Source organism: Rutilus rutilus (genome assembly GCF_951802725.1).
Source record: "Rutilus rutilus genome assembly, chromosome: 5".
In the NCBI taxonomy this organism is placed as follows: Eukaryota; Metazoa; Chordata; class Actinopteri; order Cypriniformes; family Leuciscidae; genus Rutilus; species Rutilus rutilus.
In genome coordinates this window covers 47,529,266-47,550,758 of record NC_140213.1, presented here as the reverse complement: position 1 = coordinate 47,550,758, position 21,493 = coordinate 47,529,266, and the positions used below count along the sequence as shown (strand labels likewise).

Below are 21,493 nucleotides of genomic sequence, written 5' to 3'. Positions count from 1 at the left end.
GGTTTATCATATTTACCAGGGGTGCCATTAATTCTGACAATGACTGTATATACAATTTTTATTTTTGTTGTATTATTTCACCATGTCTCACCTCATTGTTGTCAGTGAACACTTCTGATCCTGTAGTAAATCATCGAGCTCCTTCACTCCTGATTGTCCAGGATCATTTCCTCTGAGATCCAGCTCTATCAGGTGTGAAGGGTTTGATCTCAGAGCTGAAGCCAGAGCTTTATAACCTTCTTCACTGATACTGCAGTCTGAAAGTCTACAGAAGAGAAGAGAAAAATGTATTTCATCATCTGATAGAAACTTGTTTACTGGAGTAATTTAACTCTGGACAAAGAGTAAAGAGAAATGTTATTTTTAAAGCGGCACTATGTAACTTTTGGCACTTCAGGGGTTAATAAACAAAACTGCTTGCATCTGGCAGAAGAACATTGTAACTGAAGCTACTTCTCTCTTTTTATGTCTATGGTGATTCATGCAGGTAAAATAGTCCAAATATAAGCACTTATTATAGTGAATCAGGATAAGACAAAAACATGGTTTGGAAAAAGGATTCATGTTATACTCGCTCATTATATACATTTTGAACACAAAAAAAGTTACATAGTGCAGCTTTAAAATCAAATAATGGTTCATTGAACTCACCTGAGTCTCTCCAGTGTGCAGTTTGTATTTTCTAATCCGTTCTGGAGTTTCTTCACTCCTGAATCCTGCAGATTATTGTTGCTGATGTCAAGCTCTTTCAGACTGGAGTTTGATCTCAGGACTGTAGCGAGAGCTGAACAGCTTTCCTCTGTTAGACCACACTTACGCAGCCTAAAATGATGAACAGAAGAGGGAGAATTTACAAACACAAAGTACTTGATTCCCACATTAAATGATCACTGAGAATTACATTGTTTTGGTCACCTGATTTCAATAACATACTTAACATCTACAGTAACATATGAACACAATACTCACATCAGTGTGTTGAGTTTACAGTGTTTATCCTGCAGTAGAGCAGCGATCTGATTCACTCGTGTGTCTCCTAGTTCACGATCACTCAGATTCAGCTCTCTCAGGAGTAACGGGTTTTTATTGCAAAGAATTTCAGTCAGATATTTACAGGCTTTATCTGCATCAGGACTTTGTAACAACCTGGACAAAGGAGAAGTATGCTGACATTACTTGCTAAGTTGCTATATAGTGATTTATGCTCACAATGTTGTAAAAGGGCTTTAGACATTTCGAAGCTTTGATAAATGTCTTTTTGGCGGTTAAATTTTTTTGTAAAGATAGGACAGTATAGAATGGACAAGAAGTAAAGTGGCAGAGATGGGAGGACGGGATTCGGGAAAGGTCCACCAGCCATGACTCCAACTTAGGACGCCCGAAGTGCAACGGCACTATAACAGATTAATTATTTTCCAGCTAAAATTACACTTTATTACTTTAATAACACTCACCTCAGTGTCTTGAGTTGACAATTCTGATCCTTTAGTAAATCACTGAGCTCCTTCACTCCTGATTGTCCAGGATCATTTCCTCTGAGATCCAGCTCTATCAGGTGTGAAGGGTTTGATCTCAGAGCTGAAGCCAGAGCTTTATAACCTTCTTCTGTGATACTGCAGTCTGAAAGTCTACAGAAAATAAAACTATAAATTAATTTCACATTATGGTTTAAGTTACTTCATTACTGCACAATACGCTGAATACTTTATCAGATGTACAGCTAAGCCACTTCTGACTTTATTAATGTGTGGATTGATTAATAAATTATAATTCATTATTGGTCAGAAAGACTCCAAAATTTGATCATAAATGTAGGAAAAAATTAATTGTAAATTTGGTTTTTATTAGTTGGGTATCTAAAGACACAGATAATATGCATTTTCTGCATGTAGAAAAACAAATTATTCTATAGATGGATGAAATTTACACTCAATCTATTCATGCGTCTCAAGCAATCAGATTGTTATCTTAAGAGTTTATGTTCCATTCACAAAATGTGCCCTGGAAATTAATTCTTGTGCCTCATGGAAATTCAGTGGAGTTCACATCCCTAAAAGCAACAGAAATGTGCTGCATTTTATTTATCATCAGCTACCTTTAAAACCAAAACCTCAATAAGAAAGAGAGAGAGCGACATCAGCAATGGTAAGAGAATGATTGGGTGTCGAGTTTCAGGATGCAAAAGCAATCAAGTAGTTTGTTTTTTGTTGGACCCCACTGACTTCCATAGTATTTTCCTCCCTACTATGGAACTCACCGGGGACCAGCAACTGTTTGGTTTCCCACATTCTTCAAAATAACATGCTGTATAAGGTCAACAAAAGAAAGAACATTTTTGGCAAATTTAGAAAATGTTTGTCTAAAAACCTTTCTTGTTAAGGTTTGTATTTTGTGTGCACTGTATAGAACATAATGTCCTTTGTCAGTCCCATGCCTGTTTAAGTCACTGCTTGTGGTTGGTTTCATAGATGGTAAAGGATGTTTTATACTTGTGCTACAATTGTGTGGCCTGTGCAACAAAACTTTCAACCTCTGTAGCACCAGTGCTATGTGCAAAAAAAGTTAAAGCTGCAGTCGGCAGTTTTTCCTCTTTGTCAACATCTCTGTTCGAGTTATTTGCGGAATTATTAGCTTTACGTGGGTTGTGCTTCGGCACGGCACAGAGCGGATGAATCCAATGTTTTGAGGAGAATGTGTGGCTGTCAGTCGCCGCCGGTATGGATCCTGGCATTCACAATCACAGATTCTACTTTTTGGAAGTATGACCAACATAAGAATTTTCACCGGGAAATGTCGTCTGAACAAGTAACATCCACTTTTGTTCTGACCAACTAAGGTGAAAAAAGCATTGCAGTAAATCGTGCCGATTACAGTAAATCTAACGATTATCATATCACGTCAAACCGTGCAAATTATACTTTGTTCTCAAATTGTTAATGTTTACAACATCAGCATTGCGTGACTACATTTAATGCCTTTCCGATATTTATCCTTGTTTTCGCATGGGCCGGTTGCAGTCTCTTTTTTTCTCCGAAGTCTTTCGCGGTTTACGACGGGTAAATCTCCAGTTGTCACTGGTGATTGTCATTTGAACCTTTCTGGATCCACCATCAAATTGATAAGTTTAATTATATCAAGTGCTGTGAGAAAAGGCTATAAATCTCCACCTCCAGCATCCTCACACTCATAGCCGACTAGCCGAGACTCTTCTTTATGTGGACAGATGTGACGTAATGATGCAAAGACATGCTCTAATTTCAGTGTCATAACTAGACATCAGTGTAAAAACTATAAATGTCTTTTTTATATAGGCCTATAGTAACTCACCTACAATACTCACCCTACAATAAATCCATAAAACGCACCCTGGACAAAAGATAACAAAGACAGAGCACAGGGCACTCCTGTCCAAACGTTTTCCCATCCCCTATCTCTGCATCCCCCCTCCACAAGCCACTAAAAGGTCACTAAGAATGTCTTTATATGTATCTTGTGAATCTATTGTTTTTCCTTTTCATGTTTGGTATCATTTTAAGTATCTCTGCTCGATTTGTTAAAATGGTCTTAATTTTATTGCAGTCATTGGTTTAATGAGAAAGATTAAGAACTTAGGAGAATCCTGTGCTCCTCTCTGGGTGATGTCTCTGCAAGATATCTCTCGAAACCAGGTGCTACCCCCTGGGGTACATGAACTGACCCAAAACAACTCTAAACAATATTTGTATAACCCTTTTGTTCTGGTCTTTAAGGCTGGGTGACAGAGCAGTCTGTGGGATCCTATACCAGAGATATCCCCCATACAGAGGTGTTTCAGTGTTCTCCTGTTGGAAAGCGCTGACACACCACTGTATGTCTTTGTCAGGAATGCATTGCTTGCTTTTAGAGTCATCTTTGAGTAATTGATGTCATGTATTTATTATTTCTGAATTGGCTTTTAATCACTTCTGTAATTGGCATGATACATTTTACCTGACAAATAAATGTTACATCTTGATTTATTCTGCAATTTTCAGAAATCATTATTTTAGTAGATTAAAGTGCAGTCTGGTGTTTCCGCAAAATCCCTGTCCAGGATAGATCACACCTAAGGCACTAATGAATGGAGCATGGGGCACATCCTTAGACCTTCTGATTTCTGAATATCCCTGAGTTAGCATGGTGTACGCTGTAACTATTATAAAAAATGCTCGAAATAATCAAAGATCTAAATTAATTCATAATCAATATTTATGATTATTTTCTAATCAGAAACAGGATCTAAATTTGATTATTATTTGAAATTGGAGTCCGATTACGCATAGAGCTAAAGTAATATTGAAACTAAATTCCAATAAATTAAGTGAACCTCACTGGAGCGCTGAAAAGACATACACACATTATTCCTTCGCCCACCGTTGGATTCCGTCGTTGGGCCAATGGGTGATCTATTCTTACGTAATAATAAAAGTTAATGATAGTTGATGACAATAACAGTTTATTCCCCTAATATTGACATGGATGTTTACAGAGCAGAGGTCAACTTTCTATAATTCCAAGAGTATTTTATTATTTTGTAAAATTATTATTTTGTGCTGTACTATTTCAAAAGGCAGCAATAAATAACACTTTAAAATCTAAAAGTGTTCATGTGATTTTATACATTGCCGTGAAATGAATGAATGCATAATAATCGTGATAATCGTGAAACCATGATTATTCCTCAGACTATAACCGTACCAACAAAATCTATAATCATTGCATCTCTAATGGTAATAGAGATTGGCATGGTAATGGATATGGCAGTGTTAATGTATTTGGTCTTGGCGGAATAGATCTGCTATGCTGCTGCTGCTGCAGAGGAAGTATTGAGACTTGCTACTGCAAATACCTTCACAGACATTGCTGTGAGCATTTAAGACATGCTGCTGCTGCACATGTAACATACATTTATTAATCCCCCCAAAAATCAGGAGACAAATGGCATAGCACTCTTCAACACAAACTGATCATTTACAGGTTGTGCACCCAATGCCAATAAAGCTGTTGTGCAACAGCTGAAAAGAAGACTGTTGCAATACATTACACAGCAATGTTTTACCCTACACAGTTGCACAGGGTAATGGAGAAACAGACAATATAAGTTCTATACATGTGCTGATGAGTAATAAAAGAAGCGCTGCATTGGCAGATATGCATATAGCTGCACAACGATGACAAAGACAGGAAGGGATAGAGCCAAACTTTATATTATTTATATATTATTTACATATTTACATGATATTTTAATGGTTTTGTTTTGGTTCATCGACATCTACACTGATATGATAACGATACTATATTAACACAAGCATGTTTTTCACAATGTAAATTCAAAAGTAAAAAGTTAGGGGGGTTCGGGGGCATGCTCCCCTCAGAAAATGTGAATTTCTCTGACCTACATATGTGCAATTTAAAACTTTTGAAGGCCAAAAAATGGATAATATCTTTAAAACCATGTCAGAGGGCATTAGATTATTTGTCAATACCTGCTCTCTCCTCATCTTCATCTTTCTTTTTCTCTCAGTCTCCTTACCCTGCCCTATTTCTTCCTCTCCTAAAGCTGAACTTTGACTGATAGTCTTTTCATTTTCATCTGTGTCAGTGAAGAAAGTAAACATAGGCTTAACTGATATGTATATGTTTTATTAATAATTAATTTACTCAAGGCTACCAGGAAAGCTGTAGCCTAAGTCAGTATTACCAATAGGAACCTTCTACAAGCTTTGGAATTTGAAGACATCTGTTTTTAAATGTAATTAAATAATGTAGATTAGATTAGATTAGATTAGATTCAACTTTATTGTCATTACACAAGTACAGGTACAAGGCAACGAAATGCAGTTTAGGTCTAACCAGAAGTGCAATAGCAGCAAGTGCAGGATATACAGTGGTTCCATAAGTGCAGAACATGGATATGTACTGAATAAATATAGAGTTGAATACTATTATAAACAAAAATTTACAGATAGATTGTCCTATGAATATAATATACAGATAACTATTACTGTGAACAGAGTTTACAGCTAGATATGTACTGAATATAATAATATACAGATGGCTATTACTATAAACAGAATGTTTACAGATAGATATGTACTGAATATAATATACAGATGGCTGTTACTATAAACAGAATTTTACAGATAGATATGTACTATGAATATATATACAGATGGCTGTTACTATAAACAGAATGTGAGCATAATATACAGATGGCTATTACTATGAACAGAATTTAACAAATAGATATATGTATAAGTTAGGCTAATGAGCAGTATAACAATGGATTTAAAGTAGTGCAAATAAAGTTTGGACAGAAGCTATCCGAGTGAAAGTGCAGTGGAAAGTAATTGCATATTACAGTTAAGGTACGATATTGCAATGTATATATAAACAGTCGGTACTGTAATAAACAGTCGGCAGTGCAAATTGAGCATATTCCAGTCAAGGTAGTAGTGCAAGATGCATATGTAAACAGTTGTTACTGTAATAACAGTCAGCAGTGCAAATGAACATTATAGTATTGCAAATAACAAAATGGAGGCAGGTGTGAGGAGGGAGAGGAGAGTCAATCAGTATATGAGGGGAGTGGGATCAATGAGGGTTAGAGTTTAATAAAGAGACAGCTCTGGGGAAAAAACTGTTCTTTAGTCTGCTGGTCCTGGTCCGGAGGCACCTGAAACGCCTGCCGGAGGGCAGGAGAGAAAACAGTCTGTGGGCTGGGTGAGAGGAGTCCTTAAGGATGCTGCGAGCTCGATGCAGACAGCGTTTCCTCTGGATGTGCTCGATGGCAGGTAGTGGAGTCCCAGTGATGCGCTGGGCGGTTTTCACCACCCGCTGCAGTGCCTTGCGCTCTGCAACAGAACAGCTCCCATACCACACTGTAGCACAGTTGGTCAGGATGCTTTCTATTGCACAGCGATAGAAGTTCACCAGGATAGTGGAGGAAAGCTGATTCTTCCTCAGTGTCCTCAGGAAGAAAAGGCGCTGGTGAGCCTTCTTGACCAGGCTGGAGGTGTTGGTTGTCCAGGTCATGTCCGCCGAGATGTGGATCCCCAGGAACTTGAAACTGGAGACACGCTCAACAGCCATTCCATTGATGTGGATGGTGTCGTGTGTGCCTCTTGACACTTTCCTGAAGTCCACGATGAGCTCCTTCGTTTTGGTGGTGTTGAGGAGCTGGTTATTTTCGGTGCACCATGTGGCCAGGTGCTTGATCTCCTCCCTATAGGCAGTCTCATCGTTGTTGCTGATGAGACCAATCACCGTAGTGTCGTCCGCAAACTTGACGATGGAATTAGATCCGTACACAGGCTTGCAGTCGGAGGTGAAGAGGGAGTAGAGGAACGGGCTTAGCACACAGCCCTGTGGTACACCAGTGTTGAGTGTGATGGATGTGGAGCAGTTGGAGCCTGATCGAACATTCTGGGGTCTGTTGGTCAAGAAGTCCAAAATCCAGTTGCACATGGAGGTGTTGAAGCCCAGGTCTCCAAGTTTGGCTATTAACTTAGTTGGGATGACAGTGTTGAATGCTGAGCTGAAGTCAACAAACAGCATGCGTGCATAAGTGTTCTTATTGTCCAGATGTGTGAGCACAGAGTGCAGTGCCATGGAGACTGCATCCTCTGTGCTCCTATTGCTACGATAGGCAAACTGGTGTGAGTCCAATGTGGATGGTAGAGAGTCTTTTAGGTGTGCCAGGACCAGCCGCTCAAAGCACTTCATTACGATGGGTGTGAGTGCTACAGGGCGGTAGTCATTAAGGCACTTCGGGCTGGAGTGTTTTGGCACTGGCACAATGGAAGTGCATTTAAAGCATGTTGGTACAGCTGCTTGGGCAAGAGACAGGTTGAAAATGTCTGTAAAAACCCCAGCGAGCTGCTCCGCACATGCCCTGAGTACGCGTCCAGGGATGTTGTCTGGTCCAGCAGCCTTGTGCGCGCTGATCCTGCTCAGTGCATTGCAGACATCTGTGGAGGAGAGTGTGATCGGTGGGTGGTCAGCTGAGGATTTGAGCTTGGTGGCAGTTTCTCTGTTGTCTCTTTCAAAGCGAGCATAAAAGTCATTTAGCTCGTTCAGGAAGTTGACATCAGTGGCTGCGGGGGTGGAGTGAGAGGGTTTGTAGTCACTGATGGCCTGAATGCCCTGCCACATGCGCCGAGGGTCAGCGTTGGAAAAGTGTCCCTCTATCTTAAGCTTGTAGCAGTGCTTGGCCTCTTTGATGCCCCTTTTCAGATTTGCTCTGGATGTACTATAGGCTTGTGCATCTCCTGATCTGAAGGCAGTATTGCGTGTCTTCAATAGGAGTCGCACTTCCCTGTTCATCCATGGCTTCTGATTTGGGTATGTGGTGATCTGCTTCTGGGTTGTAACACTGTCAATGGTGGTATTAATATAATCCAGTACAGAGGAGGTGTAGCAGTCAATGTCCGTGTGAGAGCCACTGGTGGCTTGAGAAGCAAACATACTCCAGTCTGTGTGTAGAAACCTTTCCTGGAGTGAGAAATCTGCCCCCGCAGGCCACACCTTGATGGTCTTCACTGATGGCTTCACGCGATTGATCAGAGGTGCATATTTGGGGGTGAGGAACAAAGAAAGGTGATCTGACTGTCCCAAGTGGGGGAGGGGTGTCGCGACGTAAGCTTCAGCCATGTTTGTGTAAACATGGTCTAAGGTTTTGTTTCCTCTGGTGTGACAGGAAACATGCTGGTGAAATTTCGGTAGCACTGACTTTAAGTTTGAATGATTAAAATCACCCGCAACAATAAACGCAGCTTCCGGGTGAACGGTCTGTTGTTTACTGATGGCTGCGTGAAGTTCTTTCATAGCAAACTTGGCATCAGCATCCGGGGGAATATAGGCTGCAGTTATAATAGTGGAAGTGAACTCCCGCGGTAGATAAAACGGTCTACATTTAACCATGAGAAACTCAAGGTTAGCTGAACAATGTCTCCCAACAATAGCAGAGTTTGTGCACCAAGCTTTGTTAATGTAAATGCACAATCCACCACCTCTGGTCTTACCGGAGCCATCTAATGTTCTATCCGCCCGGAATGTATGGCGTCCCGCTAGCTCAATAGCGTTGTCCGGTATTCCGCTGTTTAACCATGTTTCCGTGAAAATTAGAACATTACAGTTCAAAAGTCTCTTGCTGTATGTGATGTTGAGTCGAATCTCCTCCATTTTGTTCAACAGCGACCGTACATTGGCAAGGAAAATGCTGGGTAAAGAGAGCCGGTGTGGTGTTAGCTTTAGCTTAGCTCTTAGTCCTCCGCGCTTCCCCCGCCTTTGTTTACGATCTCGCCGGCGCCTGCGAGCACTTCCGCCCGGCCGGGCAGAGTGCATAGCCTCGGGTGATCTGGCGATCTCAGGAAGGAGTCGAAGGTTGTCCATAAAACTGTCGGAAATTCGCAAACCAATATCCAAAAGCTCACCTTGGGTGTACGATGTTAAGGCACAACTGTTCTGGACGAACAGACCCGAAATGAGCAAGAAAAATACTGCTAAATTACAGAATCTGGAGAGACCGCGAGCCTCGCGATGTACTCGCGCCGCCATCTTTGGATCTTGGATCTTTTACAAATAATGTAATGTAAGTAATATTAAATAATACAAATTATAGGCTGTTTACTGCAGTTGGTGTAATTGGCAGACGTTCCCTTAGACATCATGCACTGTGGAAACGCATCAAAGCATTCTCAGGTATAAATATGCAAGCATTTACGCACATAGGTGATTTTGAATTAATATTTCATGTCGATATACAATGGTTAAATAATTTTAAAACGAATCCTGCTATTGATATCTTTGTACTCTATTAATTCAGAAATTCACTGAAAGTCCACCGAACAACAGTGCAACGTGCATGTTCACATTTTCAATTGTCCATAACAACCCAAAAACTTGCCTGCTTGCCTTGCACATCTAATTAAAGGGCAAAGTTTTCCGACTATTTTTCTTACCTTTTTTTTTTTTGCTCTGGATGTTATTGAGCTTGTAGAAGTTTAGCTCTTGCGTTCTTCTGAACATCTCACGCTGCCATTGCCCAATGTCATTTCTGAGTCATAATCTGTATCTCTTTTAAATGCCTAGTGGTAGGCTACAATGACTGGCTGTTTTAAAATATTAAATATTACTAATAAAATAAAACTAATATCGAAACAAAATAACCTAGGCAGTCTCATCTACGAGATGTTTAGGCCTCCTCCAATACTGACAGCTGGGTTCATAGCTTGCAGGTTTGCTTAGTGGCAAACTTTTTTCATTTGATTGGTTCAACCGCCACCCGCCCGAATTTAATTAAAATATTATTTTTCGTCACGTCATCCTCCCAATCCGTGATTTATCCGCGGAGTCCGTGGCTGTAACTGCCAGCTGTGCATCTCTAGACACACATTGATTGCCAGTTTTAAGAGGCTGGTTCCTCTAGTAAATTTCCTGCACCCTTGGGAAGCGCTACCAAACATCTCATATCCCATAGTTCCTGAGGTTTGCATTCGGGGGCGAAGCATACCAATACCAGGTTCTTATATTTGGCCTAGCACTGTCCCCACGCATCTTTACGAAATGTATGAAAGCAGCCTTGGCACCACTCAGACTCCAGGGTTTAAGAGTTCTCAAATATATAAGCGATTGGCTGATACTAGCTCTGTCTCAGGAGATGGCAGCACGGCATTGAGATGTCAAGCTCAACCACACGAGGCGCTTGGGGCTGAGGCTGAATGTGAAAAAAAAGAGCATGTCACGCTGCGGGCACAGCTTTCTCCTGCATGTATCGAGTCGATTTTGGCCATGTTGTCCAGAATAAAGCTAGGCCAACGCATCACTGTAAAACAGTTCCAGAGACTGTTAGGGCTCATGGCAGCAGCGTCCAACGTGATACATTTTGGCCTGCTACACATGACACAACTTCAGCGGTGGTTCAGGACCAAGTGGTTTTCCCAGAGGGGAAACCTGTTCCCCACTATCAAGGTTAAGCGCAAATGGCTTCTTTCCCTGATCATGTGGAAGAAACCTTGGTTCCTAGCTCAAGGCCCTGTGTTAGGAGCACCTTGTCACCGAAAGATACTGTCGACAGATACATCCTGCACAGGGTGCGGTGCGGCCATGGAAGGCCGCTCGACCCAGGGTCTGTGGAAAGAACATCAACTCTCTTGGCATATTAATTGCCTAGAGATGTTAACGGTACTGCTAGCCTTGAGGCATTTTCTCCCAGACCTCAGAGGTCATCATGTTCTAGTGAGAACCAGCAATATGTGGGTGGTCTCGTACATAAACCATTAGGGGGAACCCTCTGTGCAGAATGGCACAGCAGACCCTCCTATGGTCCCAAAAAAAGCTTCTCTCTCTGAGTACTTTACATCCCTGGGCACCTAAATGTGGGAGCAGACATCCTGTTGAGGCAGGGGCTGAGTTCAAATGAAGTTCAAATGAGAAATGTAACTCTTAACACATGCATCCCCAAACGTCTACAATCAACGTTACTCCAGCAAGTCTACTGTCGACTTAAGCCGAGTTACCTAACAATCCTCTAGCGAGTCTACCGTCGACTTCAGCCTAGTCTTCTAACTCTAACTTTTCTGTTTGCTGCACAGCAATAATAAACGGACAGACTCCAGAAAATGCCTTCGAATATGCTTTAATCACGGCCGGGAGAGTTCTTAGACAAATTTCAAAGAGAATCTCACCAGCAAAATTAATACAATAGTTTGTTATAAAATAAAAGCATGGCGAAAATTACATGATACATTACATACTTTCCCTACAATTGGATTGGTTCTTCATAGGCAAAGCCTTCTTTTACTAGGTAGAAGCAAACTCTGTTTTCTTGATTGCTTCACTTTGTTAATCACAAGTTTATAAACCTAGACATCTGTCTAGTTTAATTTCCCCTATTTGTTATTTTTGCACACAGAAACTCAAAGTCATGAGTTTTTGACCAAAGGGTTTGGAAACAAAAAAAATCTAAACACATTATAAATGTTAGAAATGTATTGCTAAAACACATTACAAAGACTGTCAACTGTGAAGTACTGAATTGTAGAGTTAGACCATTAAACACTTTTTCACCATTGCTGTGTTCAGGATTGTTTGGGCGGGGCTAAAACGGTGGCTTGATGACGCACTGAAGCCGCTGAGCTCCTGGCCCCGCCCCTACTGTCGACGACGCACTGAAGCTGCTGAGCTCCTGGCCCCGCCCCTACTGTCGATGACGCACTGAAGCCGCTGAGCTCCTGGCCCCGCCCCTACTGTCGACGACGCACTGAAGCCGCTGAGCTCCTGGCCGCGCCCCTACTGTCGACGACGCACTGAAGCTGCTGAGCTCCTGGCCCCGCCCCTACTGTCGATGACGCACTGGAGCCACCGAGGCTGGCCCCTCCCAGCGAACTGTCAGTACTATTAGTTACTACAGCCTACAGTTTGTTAACTAGCTATGCCTTCGTCATGGAAATGCGTATTACCTGGATGTGATCACTTACAAAACAGATCGGTGTCCTTATTTAAATTTCCGAAAAACTATCATATCAAGAAGAGGTGGATTTATTTTGTAAAGAACCACCTTGATGGAGAGCTGAGGATCACCACCAACAGCCACCTCTGTAGTGATCATTTTACACAGGATAGTTTTATAAACGCTCGTCAGAGACAACTGGGATTCACTGATAATCCGCTGTTACTGGTGGTGAATGGGGCCGAACCGACTATCTCCTGCCTCGGCCTTCATCCTCCCGTCTCACCGACAACTGGTGCCATCATCGGCAGTGCGTGCCCATGAGTCAACTTTCCCACGAGTCGGTGTGGTTTCAGCGCAGCCAGCGGACCCGCCCCCAGGGTTTGAGAGCAGAGAATACTGCTAATTTTTTCAAGATTTTGATAGCTTATTTTATTTACTTTGGCGGCTTTTTTATCATTCAAATTTAGCTGGGTGACTAATAACACATTTTTCTGTGGTGTGACAAACTGAGAACACATACTTAATTTTGAATTTGCAGGGACTTTAAGATTCAAAAGCATATGAATGTTGTTCCTGCAAGAAAAATAAATGTATGCTATGATTAATTAAAAAATCCATCACAGTACTCACTTGAGTATCTTTAGCTCACACACAGGATTCTTCAGTCTTTCACAGATCTCTTTGACTCCAGAGTCCAGCAGATGGCAATTTTTCAGGTTCAGCTCTTTCAGGATTGTTTTGGAGAGAACAGTAGCTAGAACTGAACAGCTTTTCTCTGTCTGCTCACAATTATTCAGCCTAAACACAAAAACAACATTAATTATAATTCTGCACATATTCAAAGCACATTAGATCAAAAGCTCTTCATATCTGCTCACACATGACTGACAGTAATTTAAAATGAAAGAACAAAACAAAAAAAACAGAGAAGTTATAATATATAAAATCATGTATACTTACTTGATTTTCTCCACTTTACTATGAGAGTCCATCAAAAGAGCAGAGAGCTTCTCCCAATCCAGATCTCCTAATTTATCTTCACTCAGATCCAGTTCTGTCAACAATAATGGACTTTTACCCAGAACTTTAGTGAGATACTCACACGCTTCCTGTGCAGCATAACTTTTCATAAACCTACAGGAAGGAGAAGAGAATTTATATTAGATAATCTTGTTATAATGTTTATGGTGTTCCCAACTCAATCTTTCTTATGGGTCTAGTGTAGTATTAAAGTTATAGTTATAATAACTGTCTCCAGTTTCCCTGATAAAAATATCTAATGTACATATCAGCAAGAAAATCTGAAAACAGTCATTTACAAAAATTATTAATATAATAATTTATATTTTTTCTTCATTATTTTTGTCACAAAACCCATGAAATTCAGTTGTGTAAGTGGTGGATTGCTTTGAACTGCAATTCTTTAAATTCCTCTTCGTCTTAATAATGCTGTACCGACTCGTTTATTCTCTCTACTTTCATATAGATTATATCATATCTATGTCTTATTTTTAAATATTTGAAGACAATTATGACCTGATGTGCTTTAATTTAAAAGAGTCATCATGTAGTAATTCATCGAGCTCCTTCACTCCTGATTGTCCAGGATCATTTCCTCTGAGATCCAGCTCTATCAGGTGTGAAGGGTTTGATTTCAGAGCTGAAGCCAGAGTTTTATAACCTTCTTCTGTGATACTGCAGTCTGAAAGTCTAGAACAGAATAATCAGTTACTCCACAAATGTCCTGAACAATATTAATCCATACAAAAAGGGATAGCTAAATATGGAAGGAAACAACAGGCCCAAAGACCTTCAATATATTAGTCATCAACTAACCTGAGTCTCTCCAGTTTACAATTCTCTTTCAGTCCATCAGAGAGCAGCTTCACTCCTGAATCCCGCAGATTATTATTGCTCAGGTGAAGATCCTCCAGGTTGCTGTCTGAAGAAAGAACTGAAGCCAGAGCTGAACAGCTTTCCTCTGTTAGATCACACTTACTGAGCCTACAAATAATGCAAAATATTATCAAATGCATCATATTCCTGTGATTTATGTAGTGTTGAATGTAGCTGATGGTGAAATGTACTTACTTGAGTATCTTCAGCTCACACACAGGATTCTTCAGTCCCTCACAGATCTCTTTGACTACAGAGTCCAGCAGACGGCTGTTGTTCAGGTTCAGCTCTTTCAGGATGGTTTTAGAGGAGAGAACAGTAGCTAGAACTGAACAGCTTTTCTTTGTCTGCTCACAATTATTAAGCCTAAACACAAAAACACCATAATTTATTATTCAGTACATATTCAACACACATCAGATTAACAGCTCTTCATATCTGCTCATATGTGACTGACAGTCTTTTATAATACACAACAAACAGAATTTATAATGAATAAGATCACATTGACTCACTTGATTTTCTCCACTTTGCTATGAGAGTCCATCAAAAGAGCAGAGAGCCTCTCTCCATCCAGATCTCCTAATTTATCTTCACTCAGATCCAGTTCTGTCAGTAATAATGGACTTTTACCCAGAACTTTAGTGAGATACTCACACGCTTCCTGTGCAGCAGCACTTTTCAAAAACCTACAGGAAGTAGAAGAGAATTTTAGATTAGTTAATTTTACAATTGTAAACATGCTGTTGATCCATACACATTATTTTTTTGGAACAGATAGTGTTTACTGTTTAAAGAAAAAGGAAACAATTTAAAAGTTTTGTGCGGTACATGTATCCCAATTGTTTGAAATGCTGTTAATACAATGCTTTTATCCGTTGATCTAACATATTATATATGATGTTTTATTGATTATTGACATTGCAGCATTGTTGGAGAGCCGTTAATTTTCAAAGTAACATTTTTAAATCACCTCATGGTCTTTAATGTACAGCGTTCATCCTGTAGTAAATCACTGAGCTCCTTCACTCCTGATTGTCCAGGATCATTTCCTGTGAGATCCAGCTCTATCAGGTGTGAAGGGTTTGATCTCAGAGCTGAAACCAGAGCTTTATAACCTTCTTCACTGATACTGCAGTCTGAGAGTCTATTTAAAAAAAAAAAAAAAAGTTTGTATATTCTTTGTTAGAACACAGATTATCATACTAGCACTTTATAATAACATCTGATAAACCACTTAAATCAACATGATTTAATTCTCATTTACATAATACTTTACAGTCAGTCACAGTATATAGTCAAATAAATAGTGATACATGTACTGAAATTGAAATTTCAGCCAATATAGAGAACTTCAGATAACTTTAAGTTCATCTATTCAAATAGGATATTAACAAATGTATATTAACATACAGAAATGTAGATTTAAATATACACACTTCAGTTTTTCCATTTTGCATTGTATATTTTCCAACAGAACACATATCTTCTTTATTCCAGAGTTTCCGAGTTTATTCTCACTCAGATCCAGCTCTATCAGGTTTGAAGGGTTTGAATTAAACACTGAAGTCAGAGCAGCACAACCTTCTGCTGTAATATTGTTATTATTCAGCCTGAAGAGAGAGAAAACAAAGACAGGAAACATTCTTCAGTTTCTCTCAAAACCTTTTTTAATGAACAACAATGATAATTTTAATCAAAAACAAGGTACTGAAAATATGACAACAAAATTATGTGAAATATTTTACACATTAAAGTATAAAACAGGAACTACTCACATCAGTGTGTTGAGTTTACAGTGTTTATCCTGCAGTAGAGCAGCGATCTGATTCACTCGTGTGTCTCCTAGTTCATGTTCACTCAGATTCAGTTCTTTCAGGAGTAACGGGTTTTTACCCACAATTCCAGTCACATATTGACAAGCTTCATCTGCAGCAGGACTCAAAAACCTGTAGAAGGGAAGATGAAGCAGGAATTAACTAAATTCTCAACATTTATAATGTAATGGAAAGTACAAAATACTGTTAAAAACCTATTTTTTTAGTTTTGAAATCTATAAGTTTGGTACAACAACGACATACTGTTTTATAAATCATAATATTTTTATAAATAATTTTCCTGCATATCATTTATTTTGATCATGTCTCACCTCAGTGTTTTCAAGGAACAGTTCTGATCCTGTAGTAAATCATTGAGCTCCTTCACTCCTGATTGTCCAGGATCATTTCCTGTGAGATCCAGCTCTATCAGGTGTGAAGGGTTTGATCTCAGAGCTGAAGCCAGAGCTTTATAACCTTCTTCTGTGATACTGCAATCTGAAAGTCTACAGAAAAGACAAAAACATGAATACAGTTATTACACAATATATACACAAGTGTATTATAAATAGGGGTGGGAATCTTCATTGGTCTCATGATTCGAATCGATTATGATTATCATGTCAACAATTCGATTCAATTCAATATCACAATGCGCTGCATCCTCAATTTTCAATATTACTGCACATGGCTACATTTTTGGCAATGAATACAAGCAGTCAGATATATGAACTCCCTTTTGGTTTATCTACTCCAAGAAAGTACACTTTCTGAATGTAGCAATCATCAAACAAAACTTAAGTCTGAACCAATGTTCCCTTTAATTTATTTTAATTAACTCTAATTAATTTATATAAGGAGCAGTCTTAAATTAGATGAATAAAGTCTTAAATGAACGTAAAGAGTTGTAAGAGCCCCTCCTTGAACTGCCACCTTAACGTGGTGGAGGGGTTTGAGTACCCGAATGAACCTAGGAGCTATGTTGTCCGGGGCTATATGCCCCTGGTAGGGTCTCCCAAGGCAAACAGGTCCTAGGTGACGGGTCAGACTAAGAGCGGTTCAAAAACCCCTTATGAAGAAAACTAAACAGAGGACCGTGACGTCGCCCGGTATGGCGCAGCCGGGGCCCCACCCTGGAGCCTGGCCCGGGGTTGGGGCTCGTATGCGAGCGCCTGGTGGCCGGGCCTCCCCCCACGGGGTCCGGCCGGGCTCAGCCCGAAGGAACGACGTGGGGCCGCCTTCCCGTGGGCTCACCATCTGCAGGAGGGACCGTAAGGGGCCGGTGCTAAGAGGATCGGGCGGCAGTCGAAGGCGGGGGCCTCGAAAACCCGATCCCTGGACACGGAAGCTAGCTCTAGGGACGTGGAACGTCACCTCGCTGGTGGGGAAGGAGCCTGAGATTGTGCGTGAGGTTGAGAGGTTCCGATTAGAGATAGTCGGGATCACCTCTACGCACGGCTTGGGCTCTGGAACCACACTCCTCGAGAGAGGATGGACTCTTCACCACTGCTGGAGTTGCCCATGGTGAGAGGCGGCGGGCTGGTGTGGGTTTGCTTATAGCCCCCCAGCTCAGCCGCCATGTGTTGGAGTTCACCCCGGTGAACGAGAGGGTCGTTTCCCTGCGCCTACGGGTCGGGGATAGGTCTCTCACTGTCGTGTGTGCCTACGGGCCAAACGGCAGTGCAGAGTACCCGGCCTTCTTGGGGTCTCTGGGAGGGGTGCTGGAAAGTGCTCCAACCGGGGACTCCGTCGTTCTACTGGGGGACTTCAATGCCCATGTGGGTAGCGACAGTGACACCTGGAGGGGTGTGATTGGGAGGAACGGCCCCCCTGATCTGAACCCGAGCGGTGTTTAGTTATTGGACTTCTGTGCTAGTTACAGTTTGTCCATAACAAACACCATGTTCAAGCATAAGGGTGTCCATCAGTGCACGTGGCACCAGGACACCCTAGGCCGTAGGTCGATGATCGACTTTGTGGTCGTTTCATCTGACCTGCGGCCGTATGTCTTGGACACTCGGGTAAAGAGAGGGGCGGAGCTGTCAACTGATCACCACCTGGTGGTGAGTTGGATCCGATGGCGGGGGAGGAAGCTGGACAGACTCGGCAGACCCAAGTGTACTGTGAGGGTCTGTTGGGAACGTTTGGCCGAATCTCCTGTCAGAGAGATCTTCAACTCCCACCTCCGGCGGAGCTTCGACCGGATCCCGAGGGAGGCTGGAGATATTGAGTCCGAGTGGACCATGTTCTCCACCTCCATTGTCGAAGCGGCCGCTCGGAGCTGTGGCCGTAAGGTCTCCGGTGCCTGTCGAGGCGGCAATCCCCGAACCCGGTGGTGGACACCGGAAGTAAGGGATGCCGTCAAGCTGAAGAAGGAGTCCTATCGGGCCTGGTTGGCTTGCTGGACTCCCGAGGCAGCTGACGGGTACCGACAGGCCAAGCGAACTGCAGCCCGGGTGGTTGTGGAGGCAAAAACTCGGGCCTGGGAGGAGTTCGGTGAGGCCATGGAGAAGGACTATCGGCTGGCCTCGAAGAGATTCTGGCAAACCGTCCGGCGCCTCAGGAGAGGGAAGCAGTGCCCTACCAACGCTGTTTACAGTAGAGGTGGGGAGCTGTTGACCTCAACTGGGGATGTCGTTGGACGGTGGAAGGAATACTTCGAGGATCTCCTCAATCCCGCCGTCACGTCTTCCATTGAGGAAGCAGAGGCTGGGGGCTCAGAGGTGGACTCGTCCATCACCCAAGCTGAAGTCACCGAGGTAGTCAAGAAACTCCTCGGTGGCAAGGCACCGGGGGTGGATGAGATCCGCCCTGAGTACCTCAAGTCTCTGGATGTTGTGGGGCTGTCTTGGCTGACACGCCTCTGCAGCATCGCGTGGCGGTCGGGGACAGTGCCTCTGGGGTGGCAGACCGGGGTGGTGGTCCCTCTTTTTAAGAAGGGGGACCGGAGGGTGTGTTCCAACTACAGGGGGATCACACTTCTCAGCCTCCCTGGGAAAGTCTATGCCAGGGTACTGGAGAGGAGAATCCGGCCGATAGTAGAACCTCGGATTTAGGAGGAACAGTGTGGTTTTCGTCCGGGCCGTGGAACACTGGACCAGCTCTATACCCTCTACAGGGTGCTGGAGGGTTCATGGGAGTTTGCCCATCCAGTCCACATGTGCTTTGTGGATTTGGAGAAGGCATTCGACTGTGTCCCTCGCGACGGCCTGTGGAGGGTGCTCCGGGAGTATGTGGTCCGGGGTCCTTTACTAAGGGCTGTCCGGTCCCTGTACGACCGAAGCAGGAGCTTGGTTCGCATTGCCGGCAGTAAGTCAGACTTGGACTCCGGCAGGGCTGCCCTTTGTCGCCGGTTCTGTTCATAATTTTTATGGACAGAATTTCTAGGCGCAGCCAGGGGCCGGAGGGTGTCAGATTTGGTGACCACACGATTTCGTCTCTGCTCTTTGCAAATGATGTTGTCGTGTTGGCCTCATCAAACCAGGACCTTCAGCATGCACTGGGACGGTTTGCAGCCGAGTGTGAAGCGGCTGGGATGAGAATCAGCAACTCCAAATCCGAGGCCATGGTCCTCAGTCGGAAAAGGGTGGCTTGCCCACTTCAGGTTGGTGGAGAGTTCCTGCCTCAAGTGGAGGAGTTTAAGTATCTTGGGGTTTTGTTCACGAGTGAGGGAAGGATGGAACGGGAGATTGACAGACGGATCGGTGCAGCTTCTGCAGTAATGCGGTCGATGTACCGGTCTGTCGTGGTGGAGAAAGAGCTGAGCCGCAAGGCGAAGCTCTCGATTTACCGGTCAATCTACGTTCCTACTCTCACCTATGGTCATGAGCTTTGGGTCATGACCGAAAGGACAAGATCCCGGATACAGGCGGCTGAAATGAGCTTTCTCCGCAGGGTGGCTGGGCGATCCCTTAGAGATAGGGTGAGAAGCTCGGTCACTCGGGAGGAGCTCAGAGTAGAGCCGCTGCTCCTCCACATCGAGAGGGGTCAGCTGAGGTGGCTCGGGCATCTGTTCCGGATGCCTCCTGGACGCCTTCCCGGGAAGGTGTTCCGGGCGCATCCCACTGGGAGGAGACCCCGGGGAAGACCTAGGACACGCTGGAGAGACTATGTCTCCCGGCTGGCCTGGGAACGCCTCGGTGTCCCCCCGGAAGAGCTGGAGAAAGTGTCTAGGGAGAGGGAAGTCTGGGCATCTCTGCTTAGACTGCTGCCCCCGCGACCCGGCCCCGGATAAGCGGAAGAAGATGGATGGATGGATGGAGTTGTAAGAGAATGAGGCGCGTGTGAGATCCGCGTCTCGGTCAGCAGCGACAGATCTTAAAGTGACAGCAGCCACTAATGCTGTGTGTCATTAGAGTTAATCAAAGAACAAAGGTAACAATGAAAATTACTCACTGCTCTTGATTAAAAAACTTTTGTAGCTTTAATAAGGATAATTTATTATTTATGCAGTGCAGACTGTTAGATAACTTTATTAAATTTCTGTATATTTCACAGGGCACAGGTAAATATTATATTTATTATGGGTTTATGTAATGATTGTTTTAAGTTCACTTAAATTAAAAGTTTTTATATTTTTTGAAGCCTAATAAATGTTTTAAAAAATAGAGAGCTTTCAATACACTTTAATGTTGAATGTGTAACATGTGTCCTGGGTCTGTGTTCATCAATAGACGCTTTCCGACCAAGTAGTTCTAGGAACTTAGTTCTAGGAACTGTCCACTTCTAAACAGTTCTAAGAACTACTCTCCCCCAAACTCGGTTTTGCTGTTTGCGTTCGCACTGGCCAAGTGGCCATAGGAACTGGTAGGAGGGGTAAGGGAGTGACGTAAGCACGGTGACTTTTATTTTGACGGCGCGACGGACCTTTATTTTGGCGGCGCTGAGAACGCCAGAGCAAACAATGCTCGCATTCTCTGTGTTTATTAGTTAGCAATCTGTCTAACAGTACTGTTTAATATCTTATTAGATAGAACTGTTATAGAAAGTAGACAGTATATGAAAAAAGGTTATTAGCCTATGCCGTGTGGTTGATGTCCAGTGTTGCAAGCTGGCCAGATAAACATAATCATGTTTGGCTGGGTAATCTGTGTGTTTACATATAGCTGTTTTAAAAATGGCGGGTGCTGGTGTTCCGCGTGCGTTCGGTCAATCAGCGTACACTAACGTCACAGATAGTTCCTATAGTGCTGGTTTAGACCCTACTCTGAAGTAGGACCTAAATGAGTTCCTACAAATGGAGTTCCTAGAACTAAAATCGTTCCTAGTTCCTGCGGTGCGAACACGCCAACATCCGGGTACTTTAGCC

The 21,493-nt window shown here is 42.7% G+C and overlaps 1 protein-coding gene across 1 annotated transcript in view; it reads right to left on the bottom strand.

Moving 5' to 3' along the window:
- LOC311290789 (uncharacterized protein) overlaps positions 1-21,493 on the bottom strand; it is a 113,812-nt gene that overhangs the window by 4,315 nt on the left and 88,004 nt on the right. The window contains exons 27-40 of the mRNA XM_084409497.1: positions 16,518-16,691; positions 16,147-16,317; positions 15,808-15,981; positions 15,342-15,515; positions 14,884-15,057; positions 14,564-14,734; positions 14,309-14,476; positions 14,009-14,182; positions 13,433-13,606; positions 13,103-13,270; positions 1,455-1,628; positions 970-1,146; positions 652-822; positions 92-265 (exon numbers count right to left, since the gene is read on the bottom strand). Coding sequence (XP_084265623.1) covers positions 92-265; positions 652-822; positions 970-1,146; positions 1,455-1,628; positions 13,103-13,270; positions 13,433-13,606; positions 14,009-14,182; positions 14,309-14,476; positions 14,564-14,734; positions 14,884-15,057; positions 15,342-15,515; positions 15,808-15,981; positions 16,147-16,317; positions 16,518-16,691 — 2,418 coding nt within the window. The remainder of the gene's footprint in view (positions 1-91; positions 266-651; positions 823-969; positions 1,147-1,454; positions 1,629-13,102; positions 13,271-13,432; positions 13,607-14,008; positions 14,183-14,308; positions 14,477-14,563; positions 14,735-14,883; positions 15,058-15,341; positions 15,516-15,807; positions 15,982-16,146; positions 16,318-16,517; positions 16,692-21,493) is intronic.